At 26.7% G+C, this 24748-nt stretch overlaps 1 protein-coding gene across 2 annotated transcripts; it reads right to left on the reverse strand.

Annotated features, from left to right (window-relative positions):
* Nucleotides 1-10278: 10278 nt before the first annotated feature.
* Nucleotides 10279-23020, reverse strand: LOC132935068 (E3 ubiquitin-protein ligase synoviolin B-like). 2 transcript variants are annotated; one of them, XM_061001517.1, is made up of 13 exons: nt 22895-23020; nt 22526-22702; nt 21081-21173; nt 20841-20993; nt 20721-20769; nt 20402-20632; nt 19810-19909; nt 19320-19465; nt 18697-19191; nt 18536-18613; nt 17370-17559; nt 14821-14958; nt 10279-10953 (listed from the first exon to the last, which is right to left on the reverse strand). In XM_061001517.1, exons 2-13 carry the CDS (start codon nt 22685-22687, stop codon nt 10851-10853), a joined length of 1938 nt encoding a protein of 645 aa, XP_060857500.1. In that variant the 5' UTR covers nt 22688-22702; nt 22895-23020; the 3' UTR covers nt 10279-10850. The 2 variants fall into 2 exon arrangements, with proteins under 2 accessions (XP_060857500.1, XP_060857499.1); XM_061001516.1 differs by having other exon boundaries at nt 22763-22983.
* Nucleotides 23021-24748: the final 1728 nt, after the last annotated feature.

Genomic DNA, 24748 nt, shown 5'->3' on the forward strand with positions numbered 1-24748 from the left:
ATGATAGCTATACAGTTTTTTTTTTTTAATTTAATATTTGTGTACAATATATTGTCATGTTGACATGTTATGAATTTTTACATATTTTGGTTTTTATCCTATATATTCTACATAGTTTTAACTTTTAACTAATCTAATCATACATTTTTCATATTTACTTTGCTTACAATGTATTTAGTTTATAGACATTTTTTTTTTTGTTTTTATGATAACTTAAAAGTTAAACAAAGTTAATTTTTTTTTTATATATATATTTTTTTTTTTTTTGGTATTTCTTATGCTTAACATTTATTTTCTTATTAGTACTAACTTAAAATTAAGTTAATCATTTTACATTTTTTTTTTTTACATTTGTTTTCAAGCTTATGCTGACTTAAATAAATTAGAAAAAATTTTACACATTCTTTGTACTTGACTTGCTTTAACATTTTTTTTTTGTATCTTATACTAACTTAAATTAGGTTAATTTTTTTTTACATTTTTATTTTTTTTTACATTTTTATTTTTTTTTATACATTTGCTTGCTTTAACATTTATTTTTGTGCTTATGCTGACTTAAATTAGGTTTTAGTGCTTAGGTAAGTAACTTAAGGTATGTTATTTGTATTTGTTATTATTATTCTGTAACTTTTATACAATAGTTATATAATAGTTATATAGGTAGTCTTAATAATTCGTGATTTTTTTTTTTTTTTAAAAGTTATGTTAGTAAAACAAAACATTTATTTGGGGTTTTTATTATTAGTCCTGTAGGAGGTTGATAGTATGATTGAGTCTTCCATAAGATTTGGTATTAATACTTTTTTTGTTTTCATAATATATAGTTTGGATACTTGTCAGGGTAGTATTTTTATTGTTAATTGGTTTATTTTACAAGTGTTGTGGTATTTGTGAATTAAAGATTAATGTTTTTTGTATTTTTAAGAGTGTTGGTTTGTTTGACCTTTTATTATTTATTTTTTTTGTTTGTATATCAATTGGTTTGTTAGGGTATTTTACTATTTTCTTAATTCTTTATTTCTTTTTGTATGATTTTCGATCGAAGTTATTTGTATTTTGTTTATTTTAATCGTTGTGTTTTTACCATCGTATTTCTTGTATGTGAATTTAATTATATTGTTGGGATTTTTACTGGACATTTTTGTTTTAACGGTATACAATCCACGATTCCCATCGTCGAGGGCGTTTTCTCCTGGTTTGAATATAGGACATATATTATTGGCTTGTTTTTTAGGTTGTATCATGTGTTTTATTTTTGTTTCATTTTTATTATTATCATTAAAAAATTTATGAATGTTATTTATTATGTTAATGTGTTCTTTTGATTTACAATTGTGTGTTATTTTTTGTTCATCTTTATAGTATATATGTATTTTAATGTTAGTATTTTAAAATTCAGAGTATATTAATTTTCTTATTATAGACCAATTTAATTTGTCTATTCGTGAAACTAAGGTGCAGGGTATTGCAATTTTTGAAATATTTAGTTTTGTAGCTTCAAGTTTTAGATTGTGAATTGAAGATTTTAGATCCTTATATTTGGGCTTGTGATAGTGTAAATTTTTTGTTATTAAGTGAAATATAGTTTTATAGTTATTGATTATAGGTATTGTGTCCCCCACATTTATTTCTTGTAATGCAAGTTGTGGTTTAGTATCACCGTATACTTTAGATAATAAATTCGTTATCCCCTTATTCATTTTGAGATCTGCAGATATACAGTGTGCTATAGCGAAGTTATCTGGGCAATTAAATATGCTACCTGTTAATTCTATAATATTGTTGGTATTATCTATACTATTGAGCGCGTTTATATTATTGTTGATTTTTAATTGGATATTTATATTATTATTTAAAATAATGTTACTGTCTTTGAAATTGATCAGGGCATTATTTTTGATCAAAAAGTCATTTCCAAGTAAGATTGCGCTGCTTAATTTTTTTACTACGTGAGCGTCAATATTGAAATAGTTATTGTCGATTTTGATTTTAATTTTGGTTATACCTACCACGCATAGTAGTTCATTATCTGGTCCTGATAGCTGTAGCGTACTCGGCGTTATTGTATAATTACTAGGTAGTAGTTCTTGTCTAATACAACATATGTTTGCCCCCGTGTCAATTGTTATTGGTAAGGTAATATTATTAAATTGAGCTTCAATATAGATAGCATCGGGTGTACAGTTAATTTTATTTATATTTTGTTTCCGTATTTCTGTATTTAAAGATGAGCAATTATCAGAAGAATTTAACCTTGTATTTAATTTTTTTGGCTTGTTAGTTGAACTTGAACGACAAGTGATCGCGGAATGTCCAAATTTATTGCATAATTGACATATTATATTAGTTTTGTTTTTAAAGTAACATTCATATTCAGTGTGGTTATTCTTCGAGCATATCGAGCATTGTTTTGTGTGTGCTGAATTATTATTATTATTGATATAATTACTGTTATTTTCGTTATATCTCAAAATTGGGTCGTATTTAGTAAAATTGTTTTGATAATTATTATCATTGTTTATCTGAGATAGTTTTAACTGACCTATAGTTTCTTTTAAATTTTCTATTTCCTCTCGTAATTTACTATTTTCGTTGGTTTTTAGTTTGTAGTTTGTATTTATTTGCTGGATTTTATTTTCAATTGTCTCTGTTTCAATTTCATATGGGTTTTTATCTATACTATCTGCTGTCATAAACTCTATAAGTTCATATTTGCGAACGTTATTTTTAAGTTCATCAAGTGTTTTATTTCCTAATATTCCTATACATCTCAATATTGTGGGTTTTAAGCCTTTCATTATACTTCGTACAATTTCTCCTTGTGACATATCTTTGTCAATTCGCCTACACAATGACTCTACTTCATTAATGTAAGACACACTTTGTTCATCCGGTTTCTGTTTGCGTTTTTCAAGCATTATTCGAAGCATATGAGTTTGGGCAATGGGTTCAAATTCTAGTCTAAATTTTTTTTCTAGATCGGACCAATTAATGTTTTCAACGGTATCCATTATATTGTCATAAAATATGAGAGCAGTGCCTTCTAAAAATACGGGAATATATAGACTTTTTTCAGATTCGGACCATCCGTTAATTAGTGCAGCTCTTTGATAATTTTTTAAGAAAGAATCGACGTTTTCAGAATTATTTCCCATGAATTTTCCGGGTTCAAAGTAAGGTTTTTTATTGTCTCCCATATTTAATTACCTATTTGTATTATTTTTAAAAAATAGATTTATAATAAATAATGTACCATTATTTAATTGTAATATTTTTGCAACTAATTTAATAGATTTAATTAATATATTTATTACTAAATAAGTAATTTTTTTATTTTAATGAATATAAATTAATTGGTTTTGTTTTTATAATAAATGATGATACCTATGTTAAATCATAAATCGTAAATTAGTATGTTTTATTAATAAATAAATCTCTTTTTGTTATTATTGTTTTTCTAAATTTTTTTTTTAATATTTTTTTGTATTAATAATATAATTTTTTTATTAATTCTTAAAATTAATATTAAAATATTATAATCTTATACAACGAATATAATTTTGTAAAATGTATTTGATCAATTCTCAGTTTATTTATCTGAATAAACTGAACTTGTGTGGCGCCACTTTGTAATAACGTAAAATAGGATAACATATAAATAATTATAAATATACGTATATTAATACGGCTCCTGCCGATAGTTATATTAAAATAGTAAAAGTTAGAATAGTATAATTACGCTATTACCTTCCTCCAGGTGTTCGGAGGGCTCTCGAGATCGTGTATTCGAGAATTATATCAAATACACCGTACAATATGATTTTATGAAAAAAAGCACATAGAACGTATTGACTGCAATCCACATAAAATATTATATCAAATGCCTTACCTGATTCGCAGTTGTTCGTAGACAATATTGTAAGAGTTTTAGGTTTTAGATAAAATAAAGTACTACTTCAAATACACAAATTTAATTAACGAACGCACTGATTATTGCTTGCATAAGAAGTCCAGTTGTCGCTCGTTGAAATCGGTTTCTTTGGTACTTGAGAGGTTGTTACTTGGTGGCTGGTGCTCATGCACTGGTTTAAGGGACGGACGCGAGGATGCTGACCAGAGATAGGAGGGTGGCTTTGTCACTAACTTATTGTGGGCCTGGGAACTAGATTATTCTTTGGCGTCAGCATAAAATAAGGTCACACACATCCTACGTAATATTGTTATGAGTGCGTGTCGAATTATTAGTTGTCGTAATCAATGGTTTTATTTGATGCGACCGATTTCTACAAGCGACAGTCTGGCTGTTGTTTATTAATCTGTACAATTTTAGTTTATTATAATGGTATGTGAGCATATCATTACATCCACCCTGCACTTTTTTGTGTTGTGCCCTCACAACACCACTCGTGGGTGAGAGTGAGAGCAATACAAATATTTAAGTAGAGGAGAGATAAAGTTAGAAAAAGTTGAAAGTTGAAAAAGTTATACAATTTAAACTGGACATTTGTATATATATATATATATATATAAAGAAAACAAATTTTACTATACAATTTAAAAGGGGCAATGTAAATAATATTAAAGTTTACATATTACATTGGAAAACAAAAAATTAGGAAGATAGAACTGAAGCTGAAAGTTCGTACTCCCCGCATTCCATTGATGTGTTTCTATTCTTATAGACTATAGTTCCATATAAACATTTAAAATAATGGTCAATAATCAATATAAAAGTAAGTTCAAAATCAGTGTTTGGAACTCAATGGAAGGAACGAGTTCCATAAGGTCCATAAGGATCAGATTCCTGGAACGGATTACTTTTCAAAAAAAAGAACGAGAAAATAAACGAGTTCCTTTTTCTTAAGGAAAAATAACAAAATTATTCGTTCTTTTCTAGTTCCAATAATTTACAGAGATATGTAAATAATTGAAATTAAGATATATTTTTTTTATGTGTATCTAATGTATATTGCCAATTAGTGATCGTTATGGAGTTTCGACGGTAATCGTTACTCATTAGTCATTAGTCACTTTATTAATATAGGTATCTCATAAGTTAAGTTATAATTTATATAAAATGAGTAAGTACCTATACAAAATATAATCATTTATAACAATAAACGATAGTCGACATTATATAGTGACATACGTCGGCCAACAATTTAATTTTGAAGAAAACCTCAAAATAGAATTATAAATGGGGGGATCATGGGGTTAGACCTCCCCCCCCCATCGACCGTATTATTTTCACTATTTCACGTACGTATTACAATTAAATATTTTTTTACCAACAATATCACGATTATTGATTAAGTGAATAAATTAATATAATAAATAAAAATAAATGAATGTATTGAATATACAATTATGTTTTTTTATTTATTTATTTATTTTATTTGTTTGTGTACACGATAAGTATAGTCGAAATATGCTTCGATTTTCCACTTCAGTATCTTGTTCGATGGCAAAGTGAATCTAGTTGGTGCATTGGGGAGGTCAAAATTCCATACTCCCATTAGTGTTAAAAAGCGCCGGGAATTTTTACACTAAATCGGTGTTTGACCAAATCGATTTTGGTTCTTGGTGTAACTTTAAAACAAACGACCGTAGATACTACAAATTTTCACTGGTTGTTTATATTATCATTTTCTATACACGATAAAATGTATTATTAATATTATTTGGATTTATTTTGAACTGTTTACGGACATTTTTGGTCCACTTTTGTTTCTTTTTTTTTCTATGAATGTCAATAAAATTTTATTTGTTCTATAAAAAGCTTTAACATTTAATACAAGGATCTTAATATATTGTTACAATGACATATTTTTAAAAGTATTAAACATCTATAGGCACAATTTATCATATGTTTATTTTATCAATTCTTATATGGATATACACTTGATAAAATTTTCAAAATTTCAAAATGGTTTTCTTGTTTTGAGCTGTTTACGGACAATTTCTAATTTCCAATTTTTTAGTTTTTTTTTCTATAAAAATCAATAAAATTTTATTTGTAGTCCAAAAAGCAAGGCTGGGCATCAACAAGTTATAATAAGTTAAAGGTTGGGTTAGGTAAAGTTTTACTTTTAACTAAGTTACTTTTTTTCTTATGTTATTCAGTAACTTACAAATTAATTAATTTTTTTCCTAAGCCACAGGTTTAAAATAAATTCAATTTTGTAAAAATTAATTTTATAAAAAAAAAATCAGAAATATTAAATTAATATATTAGTTATTATAGTTATATTATTTATTAGTAAATAATAATTTATAATAATAGTTATTATATTGCATATTCACAGAAAATATTATATAACTATATTATAGACGGAAATGTTATAAGGGTTACTGTTAATATTACTTTCTTACAATATTGTATCGTACCTATTGTTTGAAATTTTGAATAAAAATATGGATAACTATTAACTATTAACTTAGCTAATAGTGACACATCTCATTCAAAATGGAGTCGTTAATAAATAGTTTAAAGAAACGTTCGGGCCGTGATAACAGGCAGAGCTCATCCCCACTATTGAATTCTAGTGAATTTTCAGAACCCACCCCATAGAAAATTCCTGAGAACGCCACTGCTTGTAGGTATATATTATAAATAAAAATTAAAGAAGTATACATATGAAAAAAAAAATATTAATGATTAAATATTAATTTTTATTTTATTTAGAACTAAAAGAGGAACGAATTCTTTTTTTTTAAGGAAAAAGGAACGGACCGAATTCCTTTTTTAAAAAAAGAATGAGGAACGGAACGAATTCCTTTTTATAAGAAACTTGCCAAAGTGCCAAACATTGTTCAAAATATATATCAACCTTTTGTCTTTAAGAAATATGATAAACAATTTAAAAAAAAATTAGTCAATACAATCATTGATTGGTATCAACCAATAATAAATAAATACTATTTCTATTAATTATTTCTCCTATAACCAATAGCAACCATTTATAAACAAAATATTTCCATCGTAAATCTCAAAATCCTTGTTTGAGCACTTCTATTAATTGGTCGTAGTGTGATATTATATAGCCTTTAACCTTCCTCGATGAATGGACTATCGAACAAAAAAATAATTTTTCGATTCGAACCAGTAGTTCCTGAGATTAGCGCGTTCAAACACATAAACTCTACAGCTTTATATATTAGTTTAGATAATTATTATATAGATTAACTATATAGGTACCTACATATTATATATTATATTATTAATTATGTATATAGTATATGATTAGGTATAAATGAAAATGTAATAAAATATTTTGTATTTTCGGATTTTTTGTCTGAGTATGACAATAAAAATGTTCTCGGACTTTTGTCCAACTTTTTCCAAAACGGACTTTTTGATCAATTACTAGAAAGCATTTATTATCTTGTATAATAGTTAATTATCTTGTTGAAAATAAATATTAATTAAAAGTGTCGAGAGGAAGCGATTAATAAAGTAATCCAAACAGTGTTAAGTTGAAATAATAAAAAGATTACAGTGAATAATAAACCATATAATAATACAATGCACTCAGAAACGTATATCGCCAACGGGTCGTATAATATCTCGACTGCCATAAGAACTGTATTATAATAATACTATAGCTAATATTTCTAACTGCCGTATACACACAATATTGAAAATATGTCAATTCTGCATTTTTGCTTTCCTTATACATGTATAACTAAATAGCTAATCTACAGTATGACAATACTACTTATTCTATACAATCTACAGGGTGAAAACTAAATTTAAATTTAATATTTTAACAAAAAGTTTCAATTTTTACAGTTTCAAATGCTGAGATGCCAATTCAAAATTACGTAGACATAATTTACACATATTTAATAATATATCTATCGCATGTATCCATCTAAATTTTCTGAGCTTTGAAATAAAACTAAATACATTATTTTAATCAGTACTCCAGGCGCGGTACTAGGACTAAATTTTCGTATGGGCAACAGAACATTTATGATTTATATACATTTAGGTATAATTAGGACTGTCTTAACTGCGAATAACATTCTCTCCCCCCCCTCCCCACAAATATTCTCTTAATAAAATATTAATGCTTATAGTTTCCACGGCAGTGGTGTACGCTTTTATATTTTACCATAAAATTTTGAAAATATTTTGATTCGTTTTGAGCTGTTTACGGACATTGTCAGTTTTCAATTTTTTTAGTTTTTTTTTCTATAAATATCAATAAAGTTATATATGTTGAGTAAAAAAGCTTGACAATTTAATAGAAAGCTCCTAGGTTATTGTTTCAAAGGCAGATGAAAAAAATTAAAAATCCTAAGTCACAGTTTTTATTTATAAGTATTTAAAGTTCAAATCTTGACAAAATACGGAAAAATCACGAAAATTAGCAAATTATTTTGAGTTGAGAATTCATAAAATTTTTTTTTTTTAAATCTAATATTTGAAAATGTAATACAAGATTATCCATAAGTTTGTCTACCTTTATCAAAAAAAAAAATGTCTACAAGAAAGTCAAATTAAATTTTTATGAGCGTTTGAAATTCATATTTTTACATTTGATATTCACTCGATTTCTCGTGTGAAAACTTCTTTTTTGTTGTAATTAAAAAACGTATGACTGTAGATACTTGAAAATTTCATTAAATGTTTGTAATTAGCATTTTCTATATACGATAAAATTTTGAAAATAATTTGACTCTTTATGAGCTGTTTACGGACATTGTCAGTTTTCAATTTTTTTAGTTTTTTTTTCTAAAAATATCAATAAAATTTTATTTGTTGGGTAAAAAGGCGTGAACATTATTTAATACAAGGCTCCTAATATATTGTTACAGTAGAAGTTAAAAAATATAAAAAATACACAGGCACAATTTTTTTTTATAAGCATTTAAAGTTCAAATTTTGACAAAATTTATCAAATTTAAAATTTAATTACTCTTTTGTAGTTAAAAATTTATAAAATATTTAACTTTTATAGCTAAGGATTGAAAATTGAAAACAAGGCTCCACATAAATAGGTTATATATAAATTACTTTATTCTCAATTATATCATCAAATATACTTGGTAATATCATAGGCTGACCGACCGTTTTTCTTATACAATGATATTATATTATTAAATTTAAATTTAACACCATCCATTACAGTGACCCACTTGTAACCTACTATACAGCAGAGTGACATCCACTTACCCACCTTTTTTTTTTTATTAAAGTTAGAACAATTTATGGGGAATCTTTTATTAAAATTTCTAATGTTACCTCTGGAAAGAAATCTTTTATGAATTTCTAACTGAAAATTAATTTACAAAATTAGAAAAATATTTTCATGTATATAATTAGCTCAAAACGAGTCGAAATAGTTTGTAAAATTTTACCATGTGTTGAAAATTATAATATGAATATTTGGTGTAAATGTCAATAGTGTATACAGTTATACATTTTGAAATTACAACAAGATATCAAAAATCGATTAATGGGAAATCGTTCGTTAGGTATAAATTATACCTAGTATACGTTTAACTTTGCAATCTTATACTATATTACAAAAAAAATCTTCTCTATAAAAATTGTAGATTGCTAAATTGCAAAAATTAGATGCTAGATTAGAAGCGACATTACCACGACATTGATAACTAGTAACTACCAGTTTGTCACAAATATAATTATAATAATATAATTTATTATTGTAAATATTATCATAATAATTTATCAAAAGATAAAAACATCTTATGTTTGTAAAAAATTACAATTTAAAGTAAGGTCACAAGAAATTTTGATTTAGACAGCTAGAACCATAGCTAGAACCGCCACTGCAGTACTTCTTCCAACATGCCTACTGGAGTAAGGCTGTAGAAATATGCTTGCTCTTGCTATACAACTTACAACCACCAGCTATATAAGTACAACTGGAGATTTAAGATCTCACCTAAAAGGAAAAACCTTTTCATCCCACCAAATATTTAAAAAAATATATTTCTGATTTTAAAATAGGTTGAAAATTAATTTTATCTTTAGGATTATTATGCATTATTTTCTAGTGATGCCTAAACCAACCAAATCAATAGCTGTAAGATTTAAATCTAGAATAATAGCCTGCTTTAAATACAATTGTTCAGTCAATATGATCCTGCAGCCCAGTATAATCCTTTTTGTTCACCCAATATATTATTATTATTATTATTTACTTATAAAATAACATAATGGTCTTGAAGAATAGTCCTCCAAATCTCAAAACAGAAAAAAATCAAAAATCAACGCCGACCGACATAAAAACATTAAACAATATATAACAATAGTATGATACCGCCATAGAAGTTGTATATTTTATTGTTGATAACTGGAACAATTGCATTTGATTTTATGATATTAACTATTAAGTATAACATGGACAGTTTTAATACATTCATAAGAAATTTACATTTTATTAGACCTTAAAACATTAACTTATAAAATAATACAGATGTATATAAATATAGAATACAATTTTTAAATGATGTAATTAGTAGTTTGATATAACCTTATAATTCATTGAAAATTATCTTTTTTAATTAAAAATCATAGCTATTCCTATTTAGTTACCTTTATACAATAACTTTCCACTAGACATTGGCAAATAAGCTACATATATGGTTGCATAAATAAAGCAAAAATATGCAATAAATGAAAACAACAAAACTTGAATTCAACTACATATCTTAAAAAAAATAACTTAAACACAGATGTTACAAAATGATAGAATAGTTGAAGAAATAAACTAAATATTGACCCTCTCTATCAGTTATATAATATAAACTAATAATAATACTTAGTACAACATTTTCATCACATTATGGGATACTTAGATATTTGTTTACAAAAGTTACGTGGAATTGCTTCCAAATTTCTCCAACCTTTTTAACCTAATAATTCGCTGCTGTTCAGTTTCTTCTTGGATCAATTGATCTTCACTGCCACTGCTGCTACTAAATATTTCAAATATTATTAATATTTTGAATTACAGTAAAATAAATTATTTACACAGTTGATTTGTAATTCAGTAGAATTAAAATAAATGTATATGTTTGTTAAGAAAAACTTATAACATACAATAAATATTTTGTTAATTGTTTCAATAATAAATATAGATACCTAATTACAAATTTTGCAATTTAATATAAAAACTGTCATTCATTGTATCACATATTTTATTTTCATCCAGTGAATGAAATCATTTCCAAATCCAGTTTTAATAATTTTTTTGAGATTTAGATAGTAAAGTCCCCTTAGCAGTCAACGTGATTCAATAGAAAACTAAATTAAATTACTGGTTTTACAATTTTTTTTTTTTTCTATATGTTTCCTATTTAATCATCTAAGTATTAAGTATGTTCTCTAGATAAAAGAGCAGTATAATACATATAGTGTGCACCCAAACTCTACACATTCAGTAGCTATTGAATGTGACAATATTTACATTTTAGATCACTAAAAAAACAATGGGTTAAAAATAGAGGTGCACGAGTGGCATACAGGCATATGACATTTGAAGATCTATTAACAAAATACAATTTGGCTTCTTTACTCAATAGTTGTTAATACATATCAACTGAAGAATCGCTAAAAATAAATTAGCTAGGTTATATCCATAGAATTAGATGGCCATTGACCACTTAAAATTCATCAAGAAAGACGTTCCCAGTGAATCAGAATTTGAGCAATAGTAATTGCAACAGTACCTAAAAGTAGTGAAAAATCAAATGGACATAAATACTGAGTTTATTGGAATCCATATAGCTTAATTAATTTAAAAAGAATATAGGTAATGATTGATAAGACACATGCAATTTAAAAATATATATAAGATTTGACAAGAAGTATTAAAAAAAATCTGTAACTCCTCAAAACAAATTTAAATACAATAAATAAAATACCTATTGTACTTGATAACTATGTAAATGATCCATATACTTCAACAAATGGCTATACTCAGCAAACTATTACAATTGGATCAGAAGAAAAAATATGAGAAGCACTTGCAAAAAGAATATCATTACTGTTTGAAGGCTTTGTGATAACTTGGCAGTGAAAGCTAAAATCACCAAAAAAAATTTGAGAAGTAGACAGAGAAAAATAGAAAATGTTGATCCAAACAAAAATTGACAAAGAAAAGATGAATAGCAAGGATGAGGACAAAGATTGTAATTTGTGAGTGTACTATGTATTTATGTTGATACAATTCAGAGGCTATTAGAGGTATATTAATTGGGGTAAAGTAATGTAAACGCAGATTCGCCTACGTCCTTCATTTATAAAAAAGAAAATAATATATTAAGGCCATCTATAGAACCAGGAAAACCTATTGCACGCTTGTTAAATTTTTGCAGCATGTAAAAATAGTATTTCATTGTTCAATATTGTGTTTAGTAAAAAAAAAAATTGTAAACCAAATTATTTATTATTTTTTAAAAAAGTCATCAATTAAAAAAAGTTTGGAACTCACTACTTCTAGAAATAATATTTTATACTTAGACAAAAAATGGCTCATTCCAAATATATACAATATTCACGCCAACATACTTAATATTTGAAAGATTATTTTCCACAAAGAATTATTTTAAATCCAAACAGTGGAATAATAAATTATTGGATGAAGCTAATTCTGTTTGTAATTCATTAAAACATCTAAGACTAACAAAATACACAACTGATAATAAATAATCTCAGTAGACTTATTAAGACCTCGTCACCTTGAGAAATAATGTTTATAGGTACCCATGAACATAATATATTACTAGCATGTGAATTTTTTTTAAACTTTAATACAAAATGTTGGTATGTGACAAGAAAAGGTCCACCACCTCTGCTAGAGTCTGATGGGTGAATAAAACAATTTTATATTCACTGTATAGTACTATGGGGTATAACCAAAATAACACAAAAACAAATTCGATTTAAGTGTTATTGGTTTATTTGGTCATGAGAAAGTAGAATTTGTATCTTTGTGTGATTAAAGATGATGGTTAATTATTGTTAATAGAAGTAATTGAGTAAAAAGGAAACTCAGATGATGATGATTATAAGTATTATAACAGTAGCCTAGTATTACTAAATAATATATATATTATTAATACTTAGGTATCTAGGATGTTTTTTGTTATACCTACAATTTTTATCTTTATATATATAATTTTTCTACGTGTGTACCTATTTAAACTCCTTCTAAATGTTTGGACTGATTTTGATGAAATTGTTTGTGTGTGTTTAAGTTTGTGGGTTCCTGGATGGTTTAAATGCACAACTGGACCCGATAGGTCCAATCCGGAACTACCTTATAGGTCGCTAGAGGGTAGCTCACCTATTATTTTTTTTTCAGCTTTCGAAAAAAGAAAAAAAATGTTTGTTTATCTAAATGGTTGCAATTGGTCGGCCAGTACAGCGAGTTTTTTTTATATATTTTTTCATTTGTTAAAACAAGAAGACCAAACAAAACTAAATAAGACTAAAATATTTACCAGAAATTTGTTTTTTTTGGTTAAATTTATAGTATAGTATAGTTCATAAACGTTAAAATTATAATTGTTATCAAATGTAAATAATTAAAACCAAATTTTTGTGTTACAAAGCACTGGATTGGGCCAGACTGATTATTTTTTTTTCTGATGCCATACATTAGATTTTTAATGTCATACTCTAGTATAAAAAAAATAGTTATACCCAATGTGTTGCCTCCGTCTTACAGACGTATAACATACCAATTTTGTTTTGTTAGCGTTTATATTAGAGTGAATTGACCTATCATGTAAGGACTTAAAGACATTATAAATTATAAGTGTTATCTTGTTGAATGTTTATGATATATTTCTTTTTAAACAAGTTATGATAATGTAAAGTATTAATATTTAAATATGCTCATAACTCACTTGAAATTCAAATATCATAAAAAACCAAAGAACATAGATAATGTTCTTACCTTTGAGTTTCATTTAAGATTAATTCACTCTAATATTAAAGCTAACAACACAAAACTGGAACATCAGAACATATTTTAGTATGTTATCATTATGAAGACGAAGACAACATAATATGCAGGTACGACAATGGATACTCCTTTTAGGAGGATGTGACATTTTACAATATAGGTAATTGTCTGCATGGGTATGGGTTATGATAATGTATTTGTAGTAAGAGATCATTAGTGTGTGTAACTACATACTTAGAAATACTTGAGTGCATGTCAATATCACACTACATAGATGTTAATCAATTAATTTTTTTCATAAACACCAACCTTTTTCCAATTCTATTACCTATACCGGCTATACCTAGTTATCCAATAAAATTTCTGAAAATATATTTGAATGTATCATAACATTATATTAAAATCAATTTTTTTTTATCAATGTTCTTATTAACATATAACAATTCTTAGTACTTAAAATTTAAAATTCTAATTTTGAAGGATTCAAGAATTTAATTCTAAAAAAACTGGAGAAGTTGTTTTAAGTAAACTTTAAGACTAATTTAAAAATGTTCTCAGGAGTTATATCCGATACTAGGTAATTGGAACTATTGGTATAATATAGGTCTATTTGTGTAGAAAACACTGCCAGGATAATTCTCCTTAACTTTTCTATAAATTCTATACAATTTTTTTAATAGTTGGTCTAAAGTAAAACCAGTTGAATTAGAACAATACTCTTCACAGTTAGGTTATAAACATTATTATATAATTAAAAACAGCAAGTAAACTAATTTGTGAAGTTTAATGAAAAAAAAATATACAAGTTTGCAAAAACCCTAGGGCTTAATTTATTGTTTAAAAATAATAAATTTTGAATCATCATAAATACCTAGTAACTCCACTACCGGTACTAGAATCAGTTTCAGAAGAAATATTACTGGGTGGTCTAGTTTCTAATTGCTCATCATTTTCTGTAGTATCCGAAGTTTTAGTTTCACTGTTAAAAGTTGAATCCGTACTATCGAGACTAGAAAACAAAACGATTACAATTAACAAAGTTTGTTATCATTAAAACATAAAATTTGGTACATTAAAACATTTCAGAATATTACCAAATTGAAAACAGAACTACTTATAAAAGTTATAACTACAAATTACTTAATTATAATACTAGGTCATTTTAGATTCTGAACGGTTAAAACGGATGAATGCATTGGTTGTACACAGTGCTCAAAGTGGCTCAAAATAAGTGAAGGGATGCATTTGATTTATACAGTTCTTATACCTGACTTAAAAGGACGGTACACTCGCATGTGTTGTCTCCGTTTTACAAATAATTAAAAAAACATTTGAACAAAACAATTTTTTCAATATCGATTTTGTTTTTTGTTGGAATAAATGAATGTAGATACTTGAAATTTTTTCCAAATACTTATTAAGCATTAACTAAAAATATTTTGGGTCTTTTTATTGATAAATATTAAAATTGTTGACTTAATTTAGTTTTATGTAATTTTGTTTTGGAGTTATAAAGCTAAAAAATTTAAAACAAGATTCCTCATAAGTTGTTCATAACAGAATTAAAAAACATCAAAAATATAGTTATCATTTTTTTGTAAGTTTAAAGTACAAATTTCTAAGAAATTCATCATAATCACAACATTTGGACAAATTATAAGATTCATAAAATGTTTAAGATTTGTAAATTGAATACAAGATTTCTCATTATTATAAGTTGCTATAAAAATGTTTATGATATTGGACATTCAAATAAATAATAACGGTTTACCCTCTAACAATTTTTGTTATTTTGTGATTAAACAAAATATTAATTATTAATTGCTGAAGCTTGAAACTTTTCATTAGAAATATAGTACCTACTACATCCACTATAAGATATTATTTTCTATACACGATTAATTTTTTTTAATATTTAGATTAATTTTAAGCTACTTTTAGGAATTAAAATTTTTTTTAGTTTGTTTTTTTTAAAGTGTTTAGGTTTGGTCAAAAAGTTTGAAAATGTTGTACAACATAAAGGAATTTAAAAATATTGAAAATACATACCCACAATTTTTTGGATAAGTGTTATAAGTGTTTTATAAAATTAGATAACAATCAAAATGAAAAAAAAAGATTTCAGTTGCGTGATGGTTCAAAAATATTATTCATGAGGACTTGAAACTTTTAAGTATTCAGTGAAACCTCTAAATAGCAGACAAAGTTTCGGTAACCGAGAGTGTCCGGTATTTAGAGGTTTCACTTTATCACATTATTATCATGATTATATTTTAGTATGAACAATGGCATTGCCAAAATTTAGATTAATTTTAAGCTATTGCCTAGTATAATAAGAACTTATTTATATCGTAAGTCGGTACTGACATTAATATAACATTAATATTTGATATTATACTTTTATAATAAATGCAATATTTTTGCCAAAAATGTATTCCAGTGGTGGCTTGAATCTACAAAAGTCAAGGAGCAAACTTCATAAGCTACTCGCCCACTTATCTACTAAATTTACTAGGACCAATGTAATATTTGTAGGTTATTCATAAGTTAGATTTTTCATGTACTTATGCAATCAAATATTATTAAATAATAGATACACTTTTTTAGCTTGAAAGATTAATTTTCTGTTATGATAAAAGTATAAAACTTGTTTAAATTCAAAAAAAAATTGTATGATGATTAGGGCATGGTTTTGAATGCAAAATGCAATATTTTTTTGGGAAGTCCCAGGCAATGCTTTTCAAGTACAAAATTTGTTTCATACATCAGAGAAATGAAAACTTAGTTTTATTTTATTTTCAAAATATTAGCCCAAAAAAATGTATTCTGACCATTTATCGTTCGTCAATTTGTACAATTTATGATTTTGATACGTTGATAACGTCTTTACCTACCATGTTAATAATATTAAAATAAATTACTCTAATAGCAATATAAATATTATAAAATATAGTTGGTGGACAGACCGTCTTAACTCAGAATAGTTTTTTGTTTGCAATGATTTATTATTGAATTCAAATTTAACACATCCACTCAATAACACAATGACAAGAACACTTCTTAGATCATATACAATGGATGGAGTTATGTGTGTGTTTCTCGTATACCGAGCTGTGTCCAATATAACCCCCCACCACCCATTTAATTTCAAGATACAACGAGTTATTGCGCATGCGTTTCGCTGACAATCACTATAAAATAACTAATAAGTGGGGGGTTATGTTGGACACAGCAAATGATTAAAGCAGCTCCATCCATTGAATATGATCTAAGCTCCACCTACTATATAACAAATAGTTCAATTTTCATTTAAATTCTAATATCACTAATATTTTTACTTGTAATACATTTGACTTAATATTGTAAAATCCAAAAGTTACACATACAATTAAGAAATATACATAATTTAAAATCATTTACCCAGCCATAAGACATGCTGATGAATACTGATTCATCATCACAACAGCAGCGTCCAGCATACATTTTATATCAGTAATGTATTTAATACGTGCTAAACATCCTTGTCTTGTATTTTGCTCCATTAGACGTAATTCTTCATCTGATAGTGTATCCAAGTTAGGAGGTATATTTGGTGGCTGAATTGCGATTCCTTTTATTAACAATATATTATATTAGTTCAAATAATAAGAAATTACAAGAAAATATTATTTTGTAAAATGTCCAACATATCTATAATATATATAATACTGGAAGTTTATAGATGAGTATAAATAATTATTTATTTTAAGTTAATTCTGTAGAAAGGAATAATAATACCAGTTTCCCAAACGTTTTTGAGTTAGCAGTTTATTTAAATATATAATAAGTATAAGTATAGGTAATTTTTAACTTATTTTGAATTTTAAACAAAAAATTATTAGGTTTTAAATATTTTATTCTTCTTCTTTTCATATTATGCTATCCCACATAAATTAGGGCTTGCTTTTCTATACATCCTATTACCCAACGCCTACTTTGGGAAGCTCATAAAAAATCCAAAAATATTGTGTTTGAACCGCATTTCAGTCGAAATTTTTTTTTATTGGACATGTAAGCAAATTATATTTTAGACGACAGTATTAGTTAATAGTATTTTAACCAATAATATTTTAGATAACATTACTTCAGCAACAGTTTTTTAACAAAAATTTTGACCGACATTATTATAGCTAACTGCTAAAATACGTTTCGACTAAAATATGGTTTAGCCAAAATATTTGTTGGCTGAAATACTGTCGGCCAAATTATTTTTGAATCAAATACTGTCAATCAAGATATTATTCAGCTGACATATTTTCGGGTAAAATATTATTCGGTCCAAATAATTGTCAGCTAAAATACTGTCCGTGACATTATTTTCAGATTATTTATAGTTCTTCCCTATTTTGTGACAAAACAATAAAACATATTTCATGCAATATCATGTGATATGTAAATCAATTATTTATTATAAATAAGGAATATTTTTAAAACCATTAAGATAGAATAACATGTACTCCCTCTTTTTAAATAAAAATAATTCAAAATTAAGTAAAAAAGTACCTAAATAGAATTTAAACATTAGTAAAAGTATAAAATTTACTTACCACCAACAAATGGTAAATTAAGTGGAATCTGTGGTATGTTTGTAAATGGTAAATTGGAGGATGTTTGTGGCATATCATCTAATTAAAACAAACAAATAAATAAATAATAAGTTAAACTTTTTAAAAATGTTGTTATTTCTAAAATTTAGATTTTTAATTACTGAACAATGATGATGGTCCAATTCCACCACCTATTCCTGCTGCATTCATAAATGCTATCCATGATTCATTCATATTATTTGATTCAGGTATACCACTATTTGAATTATCACTGTTGTTTCCATTAATTTCATCAACAGAAGTTGATCGTTGTTGAAATGTATATGGTCTAAATTGATACTGCAGTGGTGTTTGATTATAATAGGAGCTTCCACTACTTCCTGCTTGATTTGATGGTACATGTGTATGATTACTAGTAGATGGCCCACGACTATTATCAGTGGCAGAAGATGATGCAGCTGCTTCAGTTGATGGTGTTTCCTGGGCTGTCCTGTCAGGTGTTGGTGTTACTGGTGTAGGAACATTAGAATTCTGAGTTGTCGAAGGCGTTGGGCGTAAAATATCTAATCTACAAGTTGGACAAGTTTGATGACGTTGGAACCAGCTACGTAGACATGATGTATGAAATATATGATTACAAGGCAATTTTTTTGCAGCTAAAAATAATTAAATTAAAAATCAGAATTTTTTTTATTATTTAAATAGAATGAAAAAAATTTAGTTAATACAATTGTACAGTAAAATTATTTTACGTTTATAAGTTAAATAATATATCAATATTTACCTGCAGCTGTCATATCTTCCCGGCATATAATACACACATTTTCAATGGCTTGTAAATCTTGTAACGTAGCATCCGGGTATAAAGTATTCATATTATGTATTGCTCTACGAGAAAGTACAAGATCTTGGAATACTTTTTTGAAATTTCTACAAAATAATGTATTCTTGTATTAGCATTGTTTGTAAATTCTAGATAGACAAGCTACACAATTTTTTAAAAATAATATTTAAGAGGCAAAATTAGTATCGTTGTCTCTATCCAGTTGCTTATCATACTATTTAAAAGAGTTAATGACATAAGTACTGTCATTTATAATACAGTTTATATTAATAATATATAATGTAGGCAATTTTGTTTTGTTTCCAAAATAAGCGTAGACTTTCTAATGAAGTCTTTCTAAAGAATTATACTATACTTAATATTATTAATTGTACTGAAATATTAGAACAAATAAATAAAATGTATTGTTTAAATAATTTTATAAATTTACCTTAGTGTATGATACATTGGTCGAAAAGCAAATAGTGGTATTGTGTATGTTCGTACCATGATTATAAGGAAAACCACATACATCACAGCTTTACACAACCCTAATCAATCATATTATAATATATGAATTAGTTAAAATGATTTAAATAATCAATTTAATAAGAAGGTTCTTTAAAATAATACAATACTTATAAAGAGGACTGCAGTCAGTGTTTAAAGAAGAAAAATATAGAAAAATTGATAAGAGAATATTATAATATCATACATTTAAGATGACTAGTCAGTATACATTATTCTAATCTGATGATGTTATCTACATAAAAATGAATGGATGAATTAATTATATTCATTAATATTTCAGTTTAAAAACCAATAGGTACGTATTGAAAATCACGTAAATTAAAACATAGTTAAATTGTTAATATTTTAAAATATAGTTTCAAAAATTAAATCTGTCTAATCAAAATCTTGTTTTTCTCAGGTGATTAGGTTTAAATACAACCTTTTTATATTATGACAGTAGACTGTAGTCCCCTTAAACTTAATATTCAATTGGTAATGGATTAGAAAATATATATTTTAAATAATCTTACCAATAAAAAATTCAAGGTATAGCAGGAGGACAGCTTTACTTTCCCAAAAGGTGTCACTATGTACATCAACTGCATGCAATACATACTTAAAGGCAGCATTAGCTGCTAATGTGATGAGTAATGCATATTCAAATCCAAATACTAATTGCACCGATGGGCCTTTGGCCATTGTAGTAGTATATGCATCATGAACAAAATATATGTCACCCAAAGTTAAGATAACTAATAGCACTATTTAAAAACAATTTAAATTATTAAAAGTATTAAAAATATAAGATGTATATACATATTTGAATACACTGATATTTAGATAACTTACACCATATGCGCAAATGAAATATGTATGAAATAACTGGAGTACGTTCCATCTTAAAATATAAAATTAATATAAATATATATAAAATAACATGTTTATCAAATATAAAATATACAAACATACATAATCTACTCGATCCTCTGCCAACCAATGAAAACATTTTAAAAATAATAATAAAGTAAATAGAGCTACAAATTTGGGACTCAAATCATCTTTAAAAATAGTAAATGCTAAACATGTTTCTGTCACAGCGTACCAGGCCTTTTCAATTAAACGCTAGAAATATAAATACATAAGCAAATCAATTAAATCATAGATATTAGAAGTTTATTATAAAAAATGTAAAATGTATAAAATAAATACCTCTGATTCTGCAGGGCGTAATGAGCCAAAAAATAATTTACCGGTTAATTTTCCGATTAAATAGACAGCCACTAAAGCTTGCATATACATTATCTAAAATAGAAATATATATAAATAAAGAATAAAGAAAACAAATACAAGGCAAGTAGGTGGGTATTATCGTTTTTTTAGTTAATATAAACATTAACCAGTGCCGCAACTAGGTTTTGTGGGGCCCTGATGCGAAACATTTTATGGGACCCCTCGCACCTATAGCCTATACTTCTATTCCAATATAATGAAAAAAAGTTAGTGTCGCAACTAACCTTTGGTAAACCTCTAATGCAAGACAATATTTATGGCCCACAAATTTTAACTTTTTTTCAAGCAGTATAGTAGTAATGTTGGTTATATTAAGAGGACATGATATTTGCATGTGTTGTCTCCGTCTTACAAGTGCGTACACATAACAAATTTTATGCTCAGGAGACCGTGTGTAGCTCCGTTAGTTTAAAAATTAGAGGGAATTAACCTCTTATAAAATCTAAAGGTAAGATTATTATCTAGGCAATATCATGGGCATTTTAATATATTTTTATTTTAAAGTGAGTTATGAGTATTTTAAGATGTACAAACAATTTACAATTTTAAAATACTCATAACTCGCAATAATAATCTCACCTTTAGATTTTATAAGAGATCAATTTGCTCTAATTTATAAACTAACAAAGCTACACGTGTTCTGCTGAGCGTAAAATTTGCCATGTTACCCACTTGTAAGACGGAGACACACATGCGGGTATCAGCCTTAAGTTCATCATATTTCTAAACAGATCTCCAACAATACATCAGTTATCAGTAGTCAAGTAAATTAAAAAGCAATTAATTTATTAAACAAAATGTAATAGATATGTTCATTTTTCTCAATTTTAACACAATGTATTAAATTACAATTTAAATAACAAAATATAAACTATCAACAAATATTAGGTAGGTATACAACGATTTTATTTTAAAATGTTATTCTTTCTAGACTTCATATTTGCAGTCATTTATCAAATTTTCAAGATCAAGTTCATTTGTCCTTAATTTTTCAATGTTAAGTACCTATGCCAGTTAATCTCTTGTGACATTGAATTCCGAAGATAGTCTTACAACAGTTTGAATTTGGAAAATTACTTTTCAGCCAGGTGACAGAACGGGGAAACTTAAATGTATAAAAAATTTTAACTATATCAAATATCACTATAAAGAGAAAAGATTATTTTCAATAATAAAAAATGTCAATTATTGAATTGTTTGAATTTTTGTTTTTCGAATAATAATAAATTTTTCTCTCTTGTTGGTGGGACCCCATTTAAATATAAAATCTGGGAATGCAATGCATACCTTGCTTACCCTATTGTTGCGGCATTGACATTAACTCTTATGATATAATCCAAATTATTTAGTGTATTTTTACTTACTGCCATACTTGGATTGGATTTACATATATATACGACTGATGGGTAAAATTGTTTCTTTTGACGAAAAGCATTTGCTATAACGCAACTGGACAACACTAGACTTATGGCTACAGCCGTGGTGCTGGTCATTTTCGCAGCGGCCGCAGCCGTGGTTGTACTCATATCGATACTTATTTTCTATCGGCCGAAAAAAAACTAAATTAATATAATGCCGTTTACGTGTGTACGCGAACGTACGAGATGCGAAACCGTCGATTATAAGATATTCAACCGATAATTCAACCCTTTAATTAAAAACAAATACAACCGCACTTGGTCGACTTTGCGCACTATGTTTCGTAAATAAAATATTGTTTAAACGATACCTACTTTCTAATATGTTTCAGCAAAAAGACTAAGGGGTACAATAAAACGACTAAACTGTTGTCACTTTTTCCAGCGTATGGACGACGCGCACGTCAACTAAACAATATCAATACTGTTATCATTTGTAGTTAATTATTGTTAAACACCAAGTAAATAGTATTATCACAGAATATATTTTGTGGTATTATCGAGATGATAAAATTAACAATTATAACCATGGAGATAAGAGATTAAAAATTAATTTAAATTTCAAATTAATAAAAAGATGACGCATCCATATACGTTTGATATAAATTAATCGCATTCGATAATTTTATCATTTTATCGCATGCGATAAATATGTCGCATAATCTATAGATCATTTCAAAAATTAGCCTCCTGAACATTTTAATAATATAATTATTATGGTTTATGCTCATCATCGATGTAGTGATACCATAGATATATACAACAACTAGATAGCCGTCTCCTTCTTGTCATCGAAGTCGGCCGCCATTTACAAAGCAGGCAATGTTTACAAAATAATATTATCATAGTATGTATGTATGTATAGATAATTATATACGTATATAAATAAAAGTAAAATAAATGGAAACTATTCTGTTTTAACAACTTTTCGATTTTTAAACATTTTTTTTTTCCAAACTGTTTGTTTTAAGGTGTTTTGTAAGAATGAAAAAAAAAAGCCCTGACAAACTTCGTTTTGAAGTTATCGATTATTGTTTTTCATCAATAACTTCAAAACGAAGTTTGTCCAAGCTTTTTTTTTTTACATTCTTACAAAGCACCCCAAAACACAGAGTTTGGAAAAAACATTTTTAAAAAGTTCAATTCTCAGTATTTTTTGATTGCGTAACGAAAAATATGAAGTTTTTGAAGTTATTTATCAATAACTTCAAAATTAAGTTTGTCCGGGCTTTTCTTTTTTACATTCTTACAAAGCACTCTAAAATACAACTTTTGGAAAAAAAAAATTTGAAAAACCGATAGGTTGCTAAACCAGAATTATGCCAATAAATGTAAACATTGCCTGCTTTATAAATGGCGGCTGATTTCAACATTGGTCACAACTGTAGTATAAAGACGGCTATCTAGTTGTATATTGTATAATATATCTATGAGTGACAGATACTCACAATTGTCTACATAATATTGTAAACTCTACAACTGTCTTTACAATATGGCTAAATAACCATGGTCTACAAAATGCTATCGTAAATATCGAATGTTTTCTATATCTGATATCGATTTATAGTTTTATACAAATATTTAGTTTAGATACCATGGCTACCTAATTAGTGTTTATCCAATTAAAATTTAAAAAAAGAGGGAAAGTAAGTAACCTCTCTGCTGTACTGCAGTATATACGATGTCGAGTGTAGGTACTCATTGAAGAATAACTGTTAGTACGTCTGTACGTCACTGTAATGTATGCACTAAACCTGAATTCAATGATAAACCATTGTATACAAAAAACTATTTTGAGCGAAGAAGGTCTGTCAACCTAAATAAGGTTCCCTTCTAACTATCAAGTATATTTTATGATATTATTGCTATTAAAGTAATTTATATAACTACTAGCTAATCACGCGACTTCATTGCCCGTAAAAAATGAAATCTCTTTAAAAAAATATGCTTGTTTAACTCCTTTTGGGTGTAACTCGCTGTAGTAAGTGCAACTCAGCCACCCTGGTAGGCAATGTGCGAAAATTCGACTTGATGAATGCTTGTACCTGTTCTCCCCAAAATCCGAATAACCAATGGCAACCAATAATAAATAAATACTAATTTCTACTAATTATATCTCCTATAAGTTATAAACAATAGCAGCCATTTATAAACAAAAATTGCCATCGT

This window comes from Metopolophium dirhodum, chromosome 1 (genome assembly GCF_019925205.1).
Source record: "Metopolophium dirhodum isolate CAU chromosome 1, ASM1992520v1, whole genome shotgun sequence".
NCBI lineage: Eukaryota > Metazoa > Arthropoda > Insecta > Hemiptera > Aphididae > Metopolophium > Metopolophium dirhodum.

Bases quoted from the DNA above. Each gene is read 5' to 3' on its own strand.
- LOC132935068 (XM_061001517.1), bottom strand. From the start codon at position 22,687: ATGAGTACAACCACGGCTGCGGCCGCTGCGAAAATGACCAGCACCACG. The intron at 20,994-21,080 runs GTATTTATTTTA...TTATATTTCTAG, and splicing joins TACGCCCTGCAGAATCAGAG to CGTTTAATTGAAAAGGCCTG. The intron at 18,614-18,696 runs GTAATTAAAAAT...TGTTTTAATTAG, and splicing joins TGGACCATCATCATTGTTCA to ATGATATGCCACAAACATCC.